Source organism: Dryobates pubescens, chromosome 5, assembly GCF_014839835.1.
Source record: "Dryobates pubescens isolate bDryPub1 chromosome 5, bDryPub1.pri, whole genome shotgun sequence".
NCBI classification, from domain to species: domain Eukaryota; kingdom Metazoa; phylum Chordata; class Aves; order Piciformes; family Picidae; genus Dryobates; species Dryobates pubescens.
The window spans coordinates 1746891-1761111 of record NC_071616.1 but is presented as its reverse complement, the minus strand read 5'-3'; the positions used below and the strand labels follow the sequence as shown (position 1 = coordinate 1761111).

Genomic DNA, 14221 nt, shown 5'->3' with positions numbered 1-14221 from the left:
ACATCCAATGGAACATCAAATGATCAGCCACAGTTTTGACTTAATTATGGAAGTGCAGTGGTAATTTATGATCTGCTGCTAGGCTATGGCAGGTGGAAACCCTCTAGGAATTGGAGCTAACTAATTAACACTGCCTGGCTGTCAGGGAGAGGCAGCAAAACATTTTGCTGATGATACCAAACTGGGAGGCTTGGCTGAGACACCTGAAGGCTGTGCAGCCATTTAGAGAGACTTGGACAGGCTGAGAGCTGGGCAGAGAGGAACCTAATTAGGGTCAACAAGGATGAGTGCAGAGTCCTGCACCTGGAGAGGAAGAATAAACTGCAGCAGCACAGGCTGGGAGGGGAGCTGCTGGAGAGCAGCCCCCTGGAGAAGGACCTGGGAGTGCTGGGGGGCAGCAAGTTCTGCAGGGGACAGCAATGTGCCCTGGGGGCCAAGAAGGCCAAGGGGGTCCTGGGCTGCATTCAGAGGAGTGTGGCCAGCAGAGCCAGGGAGGTTCTCCTCCCCCTCTGCTCTGCCCTGGCGAGACCTCACCTGGAATATTGCATCCAGCTCTGGGCTCCCCAGCTCAGGAGGGACAGGGATCTGCTGGGGAGAGTCCAAGGGAGGGCTCCAAGGATGCTGAAGGGACTGCAGCACTGCCTGGGGAGGAGAGGCTGAGAGCCCTGGGGCTGTTCAGTCTGCAGAGGAGAAGGCTGAGAGGGATCTGATCAATGTCTATCAATAGCTGAGGGCTGGGGGTCAGGAAGGAAGAGACAGGGGCAGGCTCTGCTCAGCTGCACCCTGGGATAGGACAAGGGGCAAGGGATATAACCTCCAGCACAGGAGGCTCCACCTCAGCATGAGGAGGAACTTCTGCCCTGTGAGGGTCCCAGAGCCCTGGAGCAGGCTGCCCAGAGAGGTTGTGGAGTCTCCTTCTCTGGAGCCTTCCCAGCCCTGTCTGGATGTGTTCCTGAGTGACCTGCCCTGGGTGCTCCTGCTCTGGCAGGAGGGTTGTACTCCATAGTCTCTGGAGGTCCCTTCCAGCCCCTATCCTTCTGTGAGCATGAGTGGAAGTAATTTTAAAGCATTTCCTTAGCTTTAGAACATCTCAGAAGCTCTCAAAGCTTCATCTGGTGAGCAGATGCTCTCTGGCTTAGGACTGCTAAGGGAAAACCCTGCAGTGGTTTTTGGGAGCTTCTAATATGTGAAGTGGGAAGGGTGCACGGAGTCATGGAGTTACCTCCTTCTGTGTCAGGTTGCAGTGCTGGGGGATGGCTTTCCTTCAGTGGAATCCAGCTTCTCCCCCAGTGCAGGGGCTCTCTTCAATAGGAAACCCTTCCTGGTGGGAAGGACAAGGAACAGCAATGACAGAGAGGTGTCCTGAGCTCAGGCTGTAGCATTTTTAACATCATTTGCTGAACTGTGTGCTGAAGCCAAAAAGAAGCTGAAGCAAGTCACCAATCAGTAAAAGACATTGGCCAGAGCAGAGCTTTCCAGCTGCCAGGGCTGGCTCCTGGGCCACTGCTGACTCTCTCTCCTGAAGGGACTCTGGCCCCATCAGGTAGCTTTGTTGTTTAGTGTTCATGGCTTGTGTCTTGAAGCCCTGCTGTGGCTGCAAGCCTGAGTGTTTGGGGTTTATTTACACTTAATTTCCTTCTCCAGTGTCTGCAACAAAACCTTTCTGTACAGAAACCTTTGTGTTCAGCCTGTGGTGATGCCCTCCTGGGCTGTGTGGTACAGACTTCAGTCTGCACCTCTGGAGCACAGGACAAAGGAGAAGGGTTCAAAGCTGAGGCAGAGCAGGGTTAGAGTGGAGCTGAGGAAGAAGCTCTTCGGTGTCAGGGTGGTGAGACTCTGGCACAGGCTGCCCAGGGAGGCTGTGGCTGCCTCCTGCCTGGGGGTGTCCAAGGCCAACTTGGATGAAGCCCTGAGCAGCTGAGTCTTGCTGAGAGGGTGTCCCTGCCCACAGCAGGTTGGAGGCAATGATCTTTAACGTCTTTATTGGTGATCTGGATGAGGGCATTGAGTCCATCATCAGTAAATTTGCTGACAACATCAAGCTGGGGGCAGGAATTGATCTGCTGGAGGGTAGAGAGGCTCTGCAGAGGGACCTTGCCAGGCTGGGCAGATGGGCAGAGGCCAAGGGCAGGAGATTGAACACATCCAAGTGTTCTGCACATTGGCCACAGCAACCCCAGGCAGTGCTACAGGCTGGGGTCAGAGTGGCTGAGAGCAGCCAGGCAGAGAGGGACCTGGGGGTGCTGGTTGATGGTAGGCTGAACATGAGCCTGCAGTGTGCCCAGGCAGCCAAGAGGGCCAATGGCATCCTGGCCTGCATCAGGAACAGTGTGGCCAGCAGGAGCAGGGAGGTCATTGTGCCCTGTGCTCAGCACTGGTTAGGCCACACCTGGAGTCCTGTGTCCAGTTCTGGGCCCCTCAGGTTAGGAAAGAGGTTGAGCTGCTGGAAGGTGTCCAGAGAAGGGCAACAAAGCTGGGGAGGGGTCTGGAGCACAGCCCTGGGAGGAGAGGCTGAGGGAGCTGGGGTTGCTTAGCCTGGAGAGGAGGAGACTCAGGGATGACCTTCTTGCTCTCTCCAACTCCCTGAAGGGAGGTTGTAGCCAGGTGGGGGTTGATCACTTCTCCCAGGCAGCCAGCACCAGAACAAGAGGACACAGTCTCAAGCTGTGCCAGGGGAGGTTCAGGCTGAGGGTGAGGAAGAAGTTCTACCCAGAGAGAGTGATTGCCCATTGGGATGTGCTGCCCAGGGAGGTGGTGGAGTCACCATCACTGGAGGTGTTGATGGGGTGCTTGGTGCCATGGGTTAGTTGTTTAGGTGGTGTTGGATTGGTGGAGGGGTTGGACACGATGATCTTGAAGGGCTCTTCCAACCTGGTCTGGTCTATTCTATTCTATTCTATCTCTGAGGTCCCTTCCAGCCTGAGCCATTCTGTGACAAAGAGAGGAGGTTTGTGACTGGTACAGGTTCTCTCCAAAGTACTTGGTAGAGGTGCAGCTGCAGCTCATTGTGCTGGCAGCTGGCAGTGCTGGTGGCACTGCAGTCCTCTCTGTGTAGCCTGCTAGGTGCTAATCCTGAGCATGCTGCTTTAGGAGTGCAGCTGGAGGGGTTGTGGTGATGCAGCTTCCAGATGGGGAGCCTGCTGGCATCACACTGTGGCCACAAGAAGGACCTGTGGTGGTGGCAGCAGCATCATTGTAAAGCCCCTGGGACGATCTTACTGCAGGGGATGAGGTTCCCACACCCGTGGGACCCTTAGGTGTTGCTCAGTTTTGGGCTTTGGTTCTTCACTCTGGTGCTGTCTTTCTGATTGCTTGGCCTGGCTGCTGCCCACACCTGTCTGTGTTTGTCAGAAAGGTGCAGAGAACTCAGTGATCAAGGTACCAGTTGTCTGTGAGCCCTCATCAATCACATCAGCTGCAGGGGGGACAGCTTTCCTCTGAGACTTGCTAGCCCCAGTAAGTGCACTCTGACTTAACACAGTGCCCAACAAGTTACCTTCTCCCCTCAGCATTAGTGGTGCTGAATGCTCTGCTTCTCTACCAGGACTGTTTCCTGCCCTTTTCTTCACAGGATTGAGTGAGAGCTGCCTGAGGATGTCATAGAATAGAATAGAATAGAATTAACCAGGTTGGAAAAGACCTTGGAGATCATCAAGTCCAACCTCTCACCCAGCACCATCTGATCAACTCAACCATGGCACCAAGTGCCTCATTCAGGCTCTTCTTAAACACTTCCAGGGATGGGGACTCCACTACCTCCCTGGGCAGCACATCCCAAGGGCCAATCTCTCTGGCTGGGAAGAACTTCTTCCCAACATCCAGCCTAAACCTCCCCTGGCACAGCTTGAGACTGTGTCCTCTTGTTCTGTCACAGGTTGTCTGGGAGAAGAGACCAAGCCCCACCTGGCTACAACCTCCCTTCAGGTAGTTGTAGACAGCAATAAGGTCTAATGTCACACAAGACACAGCACTGCTGTCAGCTAACAGCAGGCACCCCTGGGGGGTCAGGGGGAGGTTGGGTTGGCAGCAGCGAGGGAAGAGCACAGAACTGGCAAAGGAGCTGAAGCAAGTGCTGGAGCAGTGCTGCTGTGGGCACTTGGGAGGTCATTTCTTTGTCTGCATTTCACTCTCTTCTAATCACCAGGGATGCTCTCAAACTTCTGCAGAAGCAGAAGGGCAAAGCCACTGCCCTGAAACCCGAGGCTTCCCCAGCTCCTCCCCAGCCTGCCGCAGTGCCTTCTGCTCTGCAAGCGACAGCTGTGCCTTCTGCTTCCCCAAGGCCAGCATTTCCACCAATGTCCACCCCAGGAGAGCCTGCTGCACTGGTAATGCTTCTGCTAAGTCCTCACCATTGCTACAGCTAAATGTTGTCATGGCAGGGGGCTTGGGACTCGATGGGCTTTCGGGGTCCCTTCCAACCCAGGCCCATTCTGTCAGCCTGGGAGATTTCTGGAACTGGATGGGGGAAGCAAACCAAGGGCAGCCAGGCTGCAAGCTCAGTGTTCAGCTGTGTTCACAAGCTTGTGGTCTGGGTGGTTCTAAAGCAGTGGGGCTGCAGAGCCCTGGCAGTGATGCTCTGCACACTGGTTTGTGTATGGCTGCAAACTGAAGCCATCACATTGCAGGCCTTGGCAAGGGGGAGGTCAGGGAGGCAGCAGTTTCATTTCAGTCCCCAGACAAGATGCCAGGAGTTTGGAAATAACCAATGCACTCCTCCTCTTGGCCCCTGCAGCATCAGTGTGTCAGGTGGGATTTCCAGACTGGGAGAGACTTCAGTCCTGCTCCATTTTTACTGTCCTTCATTCTTTGCTTTCATGCAGTCTCAGGATGGGCAAATGCTCACTGATCAGTTGGGAAGGGCTTGGTGCTTCCCTTGAGGAGTAGCTTTTCAAGCTCTGGCACCTCAGCACACTTCCTGTGCTGATTGGAAGTGTTAGAAGTGCCAGGGACTGGGGGTTTCCCCCACTGATGCTGAAGTGCACATCAGCAGAGATGGAAAGCCTGCCCCAAACATGGGGAAGGGGAGAGAATCTTTCTGGCTCTAGAATTCCATGTGAAGGACCAGCTCACTGCCCTCACCATGGGAAAAGGGGTTGGGGAGAGCAGGAAGGGCAAACCCAAGGGAAAAATGTGTGAGCAGAGGTGAAGGTGACTTAACAGCAGAGGAAAGAGGAAGGGGAGGAGGAAACCAAGTGATAGAAAAGCACCCAGGCAGCGTGCCCAGCCGGTCCCTGAGCAGAGGCCACCTTCCCACAGCCTCCTCACTTCCATTTTTCATTGGTGATCTCTGTCAGGCAGTGTTGGTTGACCTGGCTGTGCCTCTTCCCAGCTTCTTGCCCATCCAGTGATCTCTGGTGGGGAGCAGAGCAGGAGCAGAGGGGAAGCTTTGATGCAGGTGCTGAAGCACCAGCGTGATGGCAGCTCTGCTTTAGCCACAACTCCAAAGCCCAGCAAGGAAAGGGCACCTCAGGGAAGAGTTGGCTCCATCCCAACCAGAGCCAGCACCATGGTGATGGGACCTGCAGCCAGCTCCTTCCTGAGATGCTGAAGTGTTGTTTTCCCTTCTCATTTTGATTCTTCCTGAGGCTCACAGAATGTGAGGGCTTGGAAGGGACCTTCGAAGATCATGGAGTCCAGCCCCCTGCCAGAGCAGGAGCAGAGAATCCAGCACAGGTCCCACAGGAACACATCCAGGCAGGGCTGGGAAGGCTCCAGAGAAGGAGACTCCACAACCTCTCTGGGCAGCCTGCTCCAGGGCTCTGGGAGCCTCACAGGGCAGAAGTTCCTCCTCATGTTGAGCTGGAACCTGCTGGGCTGGAGTTTATATCCATTGCCCCTTGGCCTATCCCAGGGTGCAGCTCAGCAGAGCCTGTCCCTGTCCCCTCCCTCCTGACCCCCAGCCCTCAGATACTTACAAACATTGATCAAATCCCCTCTCAGGCTTCTCTGCTCCAGACTGAACAGCCCCAGGGCTCTCCACCTCTCGTCTCAGGGCACATGCTGAGCCTGAGCAACATCTTCCTGACAGCAGAGCTGATTTCCTTGCTTTCTGCAGTCACTTGTACTCCAAGAGCCTCCCTGACAGGTGACTGGCAGTTGGGGAAAACTTCTGCAGTGAAACATGCCACAGGGTGTCTGGAAGGAGGAACAAAAGAGACAGGCAGTGAGGATTCTCCTGCAGAGCCACTCAGGGAGCTGGAAAAGCAGTGCCAATGGGCCCTGGGGGCCAAGAGGGACAGCGAAGAGAAGTGTGGCCAGCAGGGCTGGGGAGGCTCTCCTGCCCCTCTGCTCTGCCCTGCTGAGACCACAGCTGCAATCCTCTGCCCAGTTCTGGGCTCCCCAGTTCCAGAGAGACAGAGACCTGCTGGGGAGAGGCCAAGGGAGAGCCAGGAGGATGCTTAGGGGACTTGAGCATCTCCCCTGTGAAGAGAGACTGAGAGCCCTGGGGCTGTTTAGTCTGGAGGAGAGAAGGCTGAGAGGGATCTGATCAATGCCTATCAATAGCTGAGGGGTGGGGGTCAGGAGGGAGGGGCCAGGCCCTGTTTGGTGGTGCCCAGTGACAGGACAAGGAGCAGCAGGGTACAAGCTGGCACCCAGGAGGTTCCACCTCGACACAAGGAGACACTTCTGTGTGGTGAGGGTGCTGGAGCCCTGGAGCAGGCTGCCCAGGGGGGTTGTGGAGCCTCCTGCTCTGGAGACTTTCCAACCCCCCCTGGCTGTGTTCCTGTGTGCCCTGCTCTGGCAGGGGGGCTGGGCTCTGATCTCTGGAGGTCCCTTCCCAGCCCTGCCTTCCTGTGGTTGTGCTGGGGCAGCTCTCTGTTGTCCTTAAACTGGAGCCAAGCCTGTTGTGCTGGACACAGCAGCTCTGGCCAGGGCAGCAGTGCTGCTGTGCTCAGGCCCAGGGTCCATGGCTGAATGTGTGCAAAGACTTTTTCTCAGCAGCCTGCTGGAAGCCTGGGCTTAGCTCTGTGCTGTGAGCCTGGTTTTGCCCTGCACCCCCTGCTGTGTGCCTCCAAGTGGAGTGGGCCAGACCAGAGCACTGCTTGGCCTTGCCCCTGCTGCTTCCAGGGGTGGGTTCTTGCTCTCTAGGCATATCTGAATTGAGCAGGAGTCACTGCTGAGAAGCTGCCAGTGCTGCAGGCCTTTCTCAGTGGGGGTGGGGGGACACACACACCCCCCTTTGCTTTCCTGCTGTTTCCTGTGCAGTCTGTGATTCCTTCCAGGGCACCTTCACCGAGATCCCAGCTAGCACCATCCGAAGAGTTATTGCCAAGAGGCTGACAGAGTCCAAGACAACCATCCCCCATGCCTATGCTGCTGCTGACTGTGACATTGGTGCTGTTTTGAGGCTGAGAAAAGAGCTGGCAAAAGGTTAGTGATGAAACTGCCTGGCTGGAGCCTCTGCTCCTGCTGCTTGGCTGCCTTACACCAGCTTGCCCAGGTCTACAGGCAGCGTGTGCTGAAGCCTGGACTTGAGCTGTGGTTCCCTCTGGTCACTGAATGGGACAGCTTGCCAAGGGATAACCATCATGGACATGAGGAGGAGCTTCTTCACTGTGAGGGTCACAGAGCACTACAACAGGCTCCCCACAGAGGCTGTGGAGTCTCCTTCTCTGGAGTATAGAATAGAATAGAATTAACCAGGTTGGAAGAGACCTTTGAGATCATTGAGTCTAACCTGTCACCCAGCACCATCTGATCAGCTAAAGCATGGCACCAAGGGCCTCAGCCAGGCTCTTCCTAAGCACCTCCAGGGATGGGGACTCCACCTGGGCAGCACATCCCAATGGCCAATCTCTCTTGCTGGGAAGAATTTCTTCCTCACCTCCAGCCTGAGTGTCCCCTGGCACAGCTTGAGACTGTGTCCTCTTGTTCTGGTGCTGGCTGCCTGGGAGAAGAGACCAACCCCCACCTGGCTACAACCTCCCTTCAGGGAGTTGGAGAGAGCAAGAAGGTCTCCCCTGAGCCTCCTCTTCTGCAGGCTAAGCAACCCCAGCTCCCTCAGCCTCTCCTCCCAGGGCTGTGCTCCAGACCCCTCCCCAGCTTTGAAGACCCATCCTGGATGTATTCCTGTGTGCCCTGTGCTGGATTCTCTGCTCCTGCTCTGGCAGGGAGGTTGGGCTGGAAGATCCCCAGAGGTCCCTTCCAACCCCTAACATCCTGTGATCCTGTGACAGCTGCCTAAAATGAGCCAACATGTGCCCAAGTGGCCAAAAAGTCCATCCTGGCCTGCATCAGGAACCATGTGGCCAGCAGGACCAGGGCAGGAGTTGTCCCCCTGTACTGGGCACTGCTGAGGCCACCCCTTGAGTCCTGGGTTCAGTTTTGGGCTCCTCACTCCAAGAAGGACATTGAGGGGCTGGAGCAGGTCCAGAGAAGGGCCATGAAGCTGGTGAAGGTCTGGGGAGGAGCAGCTGAGGGAATTGGAGTTGTTTAGTCTGGATAAGAGGAAGATGCAGGGAAACCTCCTTGCTCCCCCCCCAGCTCCCTGAAAGGAGGTTGCAGTGAGGTGGGGGTTGGTCTCCTCTCCCTAGTCACAAGAGACAGGAGGAGAGGAAATGGCCTGAAATTGTGCCAGGGGAGGTTAGATTGGGCATGAGAAGAAACTTCTTCACTGAAAGGATTCTCAAGCACTGGCCCAGGCTGCCCAGGGAGGTGGTTGAGTCCATACCTGTAGGTGATTCAGAGAGGCAGAGATGTGGTGCTGAGGATTGTGGCTTAGCACCAGCCTGGGTGGTTAGGGAATGGTTGGACTGGGTGATCTGAAAGGGCTTTTCCATCCCAGCCCATTCTATGGCTCTACCAGCTCTAGGTTGCCCTTTCCAGAAGCATTCCCAAGAGTAGGTGTGCACCAGGAACTGGACCTGAGAGTAAAGAGGCTTTGTGTCTCCCTCTGCTCAGCTGGCAGCAGTGTAACTGCTTGTCTTGGGAGGATGGTGCATTTAGGATCATGTAAATCATTTTCCTCCAGTCCTGGCTCACTGGAGAGGTCCCAGATGACTGGAAGCTGGCCAGTGTGGTCCCCATCCACAAGCAGGGTGGGATGGAGGAACCTGGAAACTCCAGGCCTGGCAGCCTGACCTCAGTGCCAGGGAAAGTGATGGAGCAGATTATCCTGGGGGCAATAACTGCACCTGAAGGATGGCCAAGGGCTCAGGCCCAGCCAGCATGGAGTTAGGAAGGGCAGCTCCTGCCTGACCAACCTGATCTCCTTCCATGCCCAGTGAGTGCCTGGTGGATGTGGGGCAGGCTGTGGATGGAGTCTGCCTGGACTGCAGCAAGGCCTTGGACACCATCCCCCACAGCAAACTGCTGGCCAAGCTGTCAGCCCCTGGCTGGGACAGCAGCTCTCTGAGCTGGGTGAGGAACTGGCTGGAGGCTGAGCCCAGAGAGTGGTGGTGAATGGTGCCACAGCCAGCTGGCAGCCAGGCACCAGTGCTGTGCCCCAGGGATCAGTTCTGGGCCCCAGCCTCTTTAACATCTTCACTGATGATCTGGAGGAGGGGATGGAGTCAGTCATCAGCAAGTTTGCAGATGACACCAAGCTGGGAGCAGGTGTTGGTCAGTTAGAGGGTAGAAGGGCTCTGCAGAGGGACCTTGCCAGGCTGGACAGATGGGCAGAGGCCAACAGGATGGCATTCAACAAGTCCAAGTGCCAGGGGCTGCACTTTGGCCACAGCAACCCCAGGCAGAGCTACAGGCTGGGGGCAGAGTGGCTGAGAGCTGCCAAACAGAGAGGGACCTGGGGGTGCTGATTGACAGCTGCCTGAACATGAGCCAGCAGTGTGCCCAGGTGGCCAAGAAGGCCAATGGCATCCTGGCCTGCATCAGGAGCAGTGTGGCCAGCAGGAGCAGGGAGGTCATTCTGCCCTGTGCTCAGCACTGCTTAGGCCACACCTTGAGTCCTGTGTCCAGTTCTGGGCCCTCAGTTTAAGAAGGACATTGAGAGACTTGAAGGTGTCCAGAGAAGGGCAACAAAGCTGGGGAGAGGCCTTGAGCACAGCCCTGAGAGGAGAGGCTGAGGGAGCTGGGGTTGCTTAGCCTGGAGAAGAGGAGGCTCAGGGGAGACCTCATTGCCCTCTACAACTACCTGAAGGGAGGTTGTAGCCAGGTGGGGGTTGGTCTCTTCTCCCAGGCAGCCAGCACCAGAACAAGAGGACACAGTCTCAAGCTGTGCCAGGGGAGGTTTAGGCTGGAGGTGAGGAGAAAGTTCTTTACTGAGAGAGTCATTCACCATTGGGATGTGCTGCCCAGGGAGGTGGTGGAGTCCCCATCCCTGGAGGTGTTCAAGAGGAGCTTGGATGTGGCACTTGGTGCCATGGTCTAGTCATGAGGTCTGTGGTGGCAGGCTGGACTGGATGATGCTCGAGGTCTCTTCCAACCTTGGTGATACTGTGATAAATACCTGGCATCTTCAGGGTGATCCTGCAGCAGCTGTGACTTTATTCTGCACCCTCACCTGTAGGCTTTGCTTCTAGGTTTGATTTGAGTTGGCACTTTTGGGCTCCTCAACCCTGGGAAAAGAAACAACAAAACCAAGCCCACGCAAGCAAATGCAGCTGGTGTTGCTATCCCTGATCTCTCTTGAGCTTTTGGGGAAAGCAAGCTAAGGTGCTGCTGCCCAGGGTTTCATGGGCTCACCTCAGGTGGATCCAGTTCTCTCCAGGTCACTGTGTTTGAGTATGGCTTCAGAAGAAGGGCACAGAGCTGCTGGCATGAGTCCCAGGGCTGGAGCAGCTCTGCTGTGAGCACAGGCTGAGTGAGCTGGGGGTGTTCAGCATGGAGAAGAGAAGGCTCCAGGGGGACCTTAGAGCTGCCTGCCAGCACCTGAAGGGATCCTCCAGGAAGGCTGCAGAGGGACTTTTCATCAGGGTGTCTGGAGACAGGCCAAGGGGGAATGGTTTGGAGCTGAGGCAGAGCAGGGTTAGGCTGGAGCTGAGGAAGAAGCTCTTCAGTGTCAGGGTGGTGAGACTCTGGCACAGGCTGCCCAGGGAGGCTGTGGCTGCCTCCTGCCTGGGGGTGCTGAAGGCCAGGCTGGATGAGGCCCTGAGCAACCAAGTCCCATTGAGAGGTGTTCCTGCCCATGGTGGGGAGGTTGGAGGAGATGATCTCTGAGGTCCCTTCCCACCTGAGCCATCCTAGGATTCTGTTGCTGCCTTTTGTGTGTGTTGCTTTGCCTTGCACTTACCTGTCACTGGCTTTGCAGCCTGCTTGAGAACAGATTGTCAGCCTGCTTTCAGGATTGCCAGATGCCTTCACCTTGCTAAGTCTTACACTAAAAGGCCCCAAAGGCCACTAGAGAGCAAGATGCTGCTGCTGTCCAGCTGCATGCCAGCTCATCTCTGCAGTCACTGCAGATCCAAGAGCACTCTGCACCGTTGTCTCTGTGTCTGTGGATCCTACAGTGGAGACTAGGTCTGTGAACCCTAAAAACCTATCTGCTGCTCTTTATAAGGAGGGCTTTGCAGCTATTGTGACCTTCTAGCAGTACCTGGCAAGATGTCTCTGCTCAGGAGACTTCTCCTTGGTAATACTCCCAAAAGAGAGAGAAGTTTCCTTGCTGCTGCAATTGGAGAGTGGAGCTGAGCTGTTGCTGGCAGGAAAGCTTTGCTGCTGGAGCACTGACTCTCTTTGTGTGTCTTTTGCAGATGACATTAAAGTGTCTGTCAATGATTTTATTATCAAGGCAGCTGCAGTTACTCTGAAGGTAAGTGGATGATGGACTTTTAAAGATGTAAATGGGATGTGAGGAACAAGTTGTGCACCACGAGGTTGCTGGAACAGTGCAGGATTGCTCTGCTCAGGGATGGCCAAGGACAGCACAAAGGGGCACTGGGGGACAAGCTGGAGCAGAGGAGGTGCCATGGGAACAGAAGGGAAACCTTTGTGGCTGTGAGGGTGCTGGAGGCCTGGAGCAGGCTGCCCAGGTTGCCCAGGGAGGGAGCTGAGACTCCATCCTGGGACTTTGGAGGCTTCTGTTAATTTTTTTCCCAGCACCACCGAAAAACCTTTTGCCTGCCCTGCTCTTTTCAGATCCTGGCAGACCCCTTGCTGCTGTCTCCCAAAGCAAGCTTGAATAGGAGCACTGCAAGCTGATGAAGGGCATCTGCTCACTGCCTGTCTGAGTGAGCTGCTTTGTGGGTCTCATTTTGTCCTGCTCGTGGCAGTCCTGCTGACAGCTGTGCCCTGTCCTGCCCTCACTGACAGCCAGCAGCCTGGGAGGCACTCATTAGTGTGGGCACTGCCTGCACACAGCTGTCTGTCTGACAGGGCTGGCACTGCTAATTGCCTGCACTGCTGCTCTTTTCACAGCTGCCTTTTGTTCTTGCTCTCCCTCCTGCAGCAAATGCCAGCTGTGAATGTTACCTGGGATGGAGAAGCCTGCAGGCAGCTGCACTCCATCGACATCGCCATTGCTGTGGCCACCGAGCGAGGCCTCATTACCCCCATCATCAAAGATGTGGCTGCTAAGGGGATACAGGAGATTGCTGCCTCTGCAAAGGTAGGGCTCAAGTCCACAGCAGGCTGAGCAGTGCATGGTTTGTGCAGCAGAGAGTGCAGAGTGAGCCAGGTGCCCAGCAGCAGTAACGGAGGCAGGTCGCACAGGGACTGGCAGCAGTTCCAGCGTTTCCTCGGCTTCAAAAGTGCCAGGAGTTCTGGGACTCTGTTCAGAAGGAGTTCAATCCAGCTGCTCACTGCTGCTGTGCCTTGGTACTGGGGCCACTTCTGTTTCATCCCTTCATGAATGATTGGGGTGATGGGAATGGAGGGCACCGTCAGTAAGTTTGCACCACGCTGAGCTGAGCAGCAGAGTTCAGCTGCTGCAGGGTAGGAAGGCAATCAGACAGCACTTGCAGGATGGCCAAGGGCTCAGGCCCAGCCAGCATGGAGTTAGGAAGGGCAGGTCCTGCCTGACCAACCTGAGCTCCTTCTGTGCCCAGGTGACTGCCTGCTGGATGTGGGGCAGGCTGTGGATGTGGTCTGCCTGGACTTCAGCAAGGCCTTTGACACCGTCCCCCATGGCAGACTCCTGGCCAAGCTGTCAGCCCCTGGCTGGGACAGCAGCTCTGAGCTGGGTTAGGAACTGGCTGGAGGCTGAGCCCAGAGAGTGGTGGTGAATGGTGCCACAGCCAGCTGGCAGCCAGGCACCAGTGCTGTGCCCCAGGGATCAGTGCTGGGCCCCAGCCTGTTCAATATCTTGATTGATGATCTGGAGGAGGGGATGGAGTCCAGCATCAGTAAATGTGCAGCTGACAGCAAGCTGGGGGCAGGAGTTGATCTGTTAGAGGGTAGGAGAGCTCTGCAGAGGGACCTTGCCAGGCTGCACAGATGGGCAGAGGCCAAGGGCAGGAGATTGAACACATCCAAGTGCCAGGTGCTGCACATTGGCCACAACAACCCCATGCAGAGCTAGAGGCTGGGGTCAGAGTGGCTGAGAGCAGTCAGGTGGAAAGGGACCTGGGGGTGCTGGTTGGTGGTAGGCTGAACATGAGCCTGCAGTGTGCCCAGGCAGCCAAGAGGGCCAATGGCATCCTGGCCTGCATCAGGAACAGTGTGGCCAGCAGGAGCAGGGAGGTCATTGTGCCCCTGTACACTGCACTGGTTAGGCCACACCTTGAGTCCTGTGTCCAGTTCTGGGCCCCTCAGTTTAGGAAGGAGGTTGAGCTGCTGGAAAGAGTCCAGAGAAGGGCAACAAAGTTGGTGAGGGGCTTGGAGCACAGCCCTGTGAGGAGAGGCTGAGGGAGCTGGGGTTGCTTAGCCTGGAGAAGAGGAGGCTCAGGGGAGACCTTCTTGCTCTCTCCAACTCCCTGAAGGGAGGTTGTAGCCAGGTGGGGGTTGGTCTCTTCTCCCAGGCAGCCAGCACCAGAACAAGAGGACACAGTCTGAAGCTGTGCCAGGGGAGGTTTAGGCTGGGGGTTAGGAGGAAGTTCTACACAGAGAGAGTGATTGCCCATTGGGATGGGCTGCCTGGGGAGGTGGTGGAGTCACCATCACTGGAGGTGTTCAGGAGGAGACTTGCTGGGGTGCTTGGTGCCATGGGTTAGTTGTTTGGGTGGTGTTGGATTGGTTGATGGGTTGGACACGATGATCTTGCAGGTCTCTTCCAACCTGGTCTATTCTATGTGTGTATTCTATGTATGTAAGGCTCTGCAGAGACATCTGGACAGGTTCAGTCCATGGGCTGAGGCCAACACAGTGAGCTTTAACAAGGCCAAGTGCT

At 56.0% G+C, this 14221-nt stretch overlaps 1 protein-coding gene across 1 annotated transcript in view; it reads left to right on the top strand.

Moving 5' to 3' along the window:
- Window positions 1-14221, top strand: part of PDHX (pyruvate dehydrogenase complex component X) — a 41978-nt gene that overhangs the window by 22566 nt on the left and 5191 nt on the right. The window contains exons 6-9 of the mRNA XM_054161413.1: window positions 4145-4325; window positions 7224-7371; window positions 11649-11707; window positions 12344-12502. Coding sequence (XP_054017388.1) covers window positions 4145-4325; window positions 7224-7371; window positions 11649-11707; window positions 12344-12502 — 547 coding nt within the window. The remainder of the gene's footprint in view (window positions 1-4144; window positions 4326-7223; window positions 7372-11648; window positions 11708-12343; window positions 12503-14221) is intronic.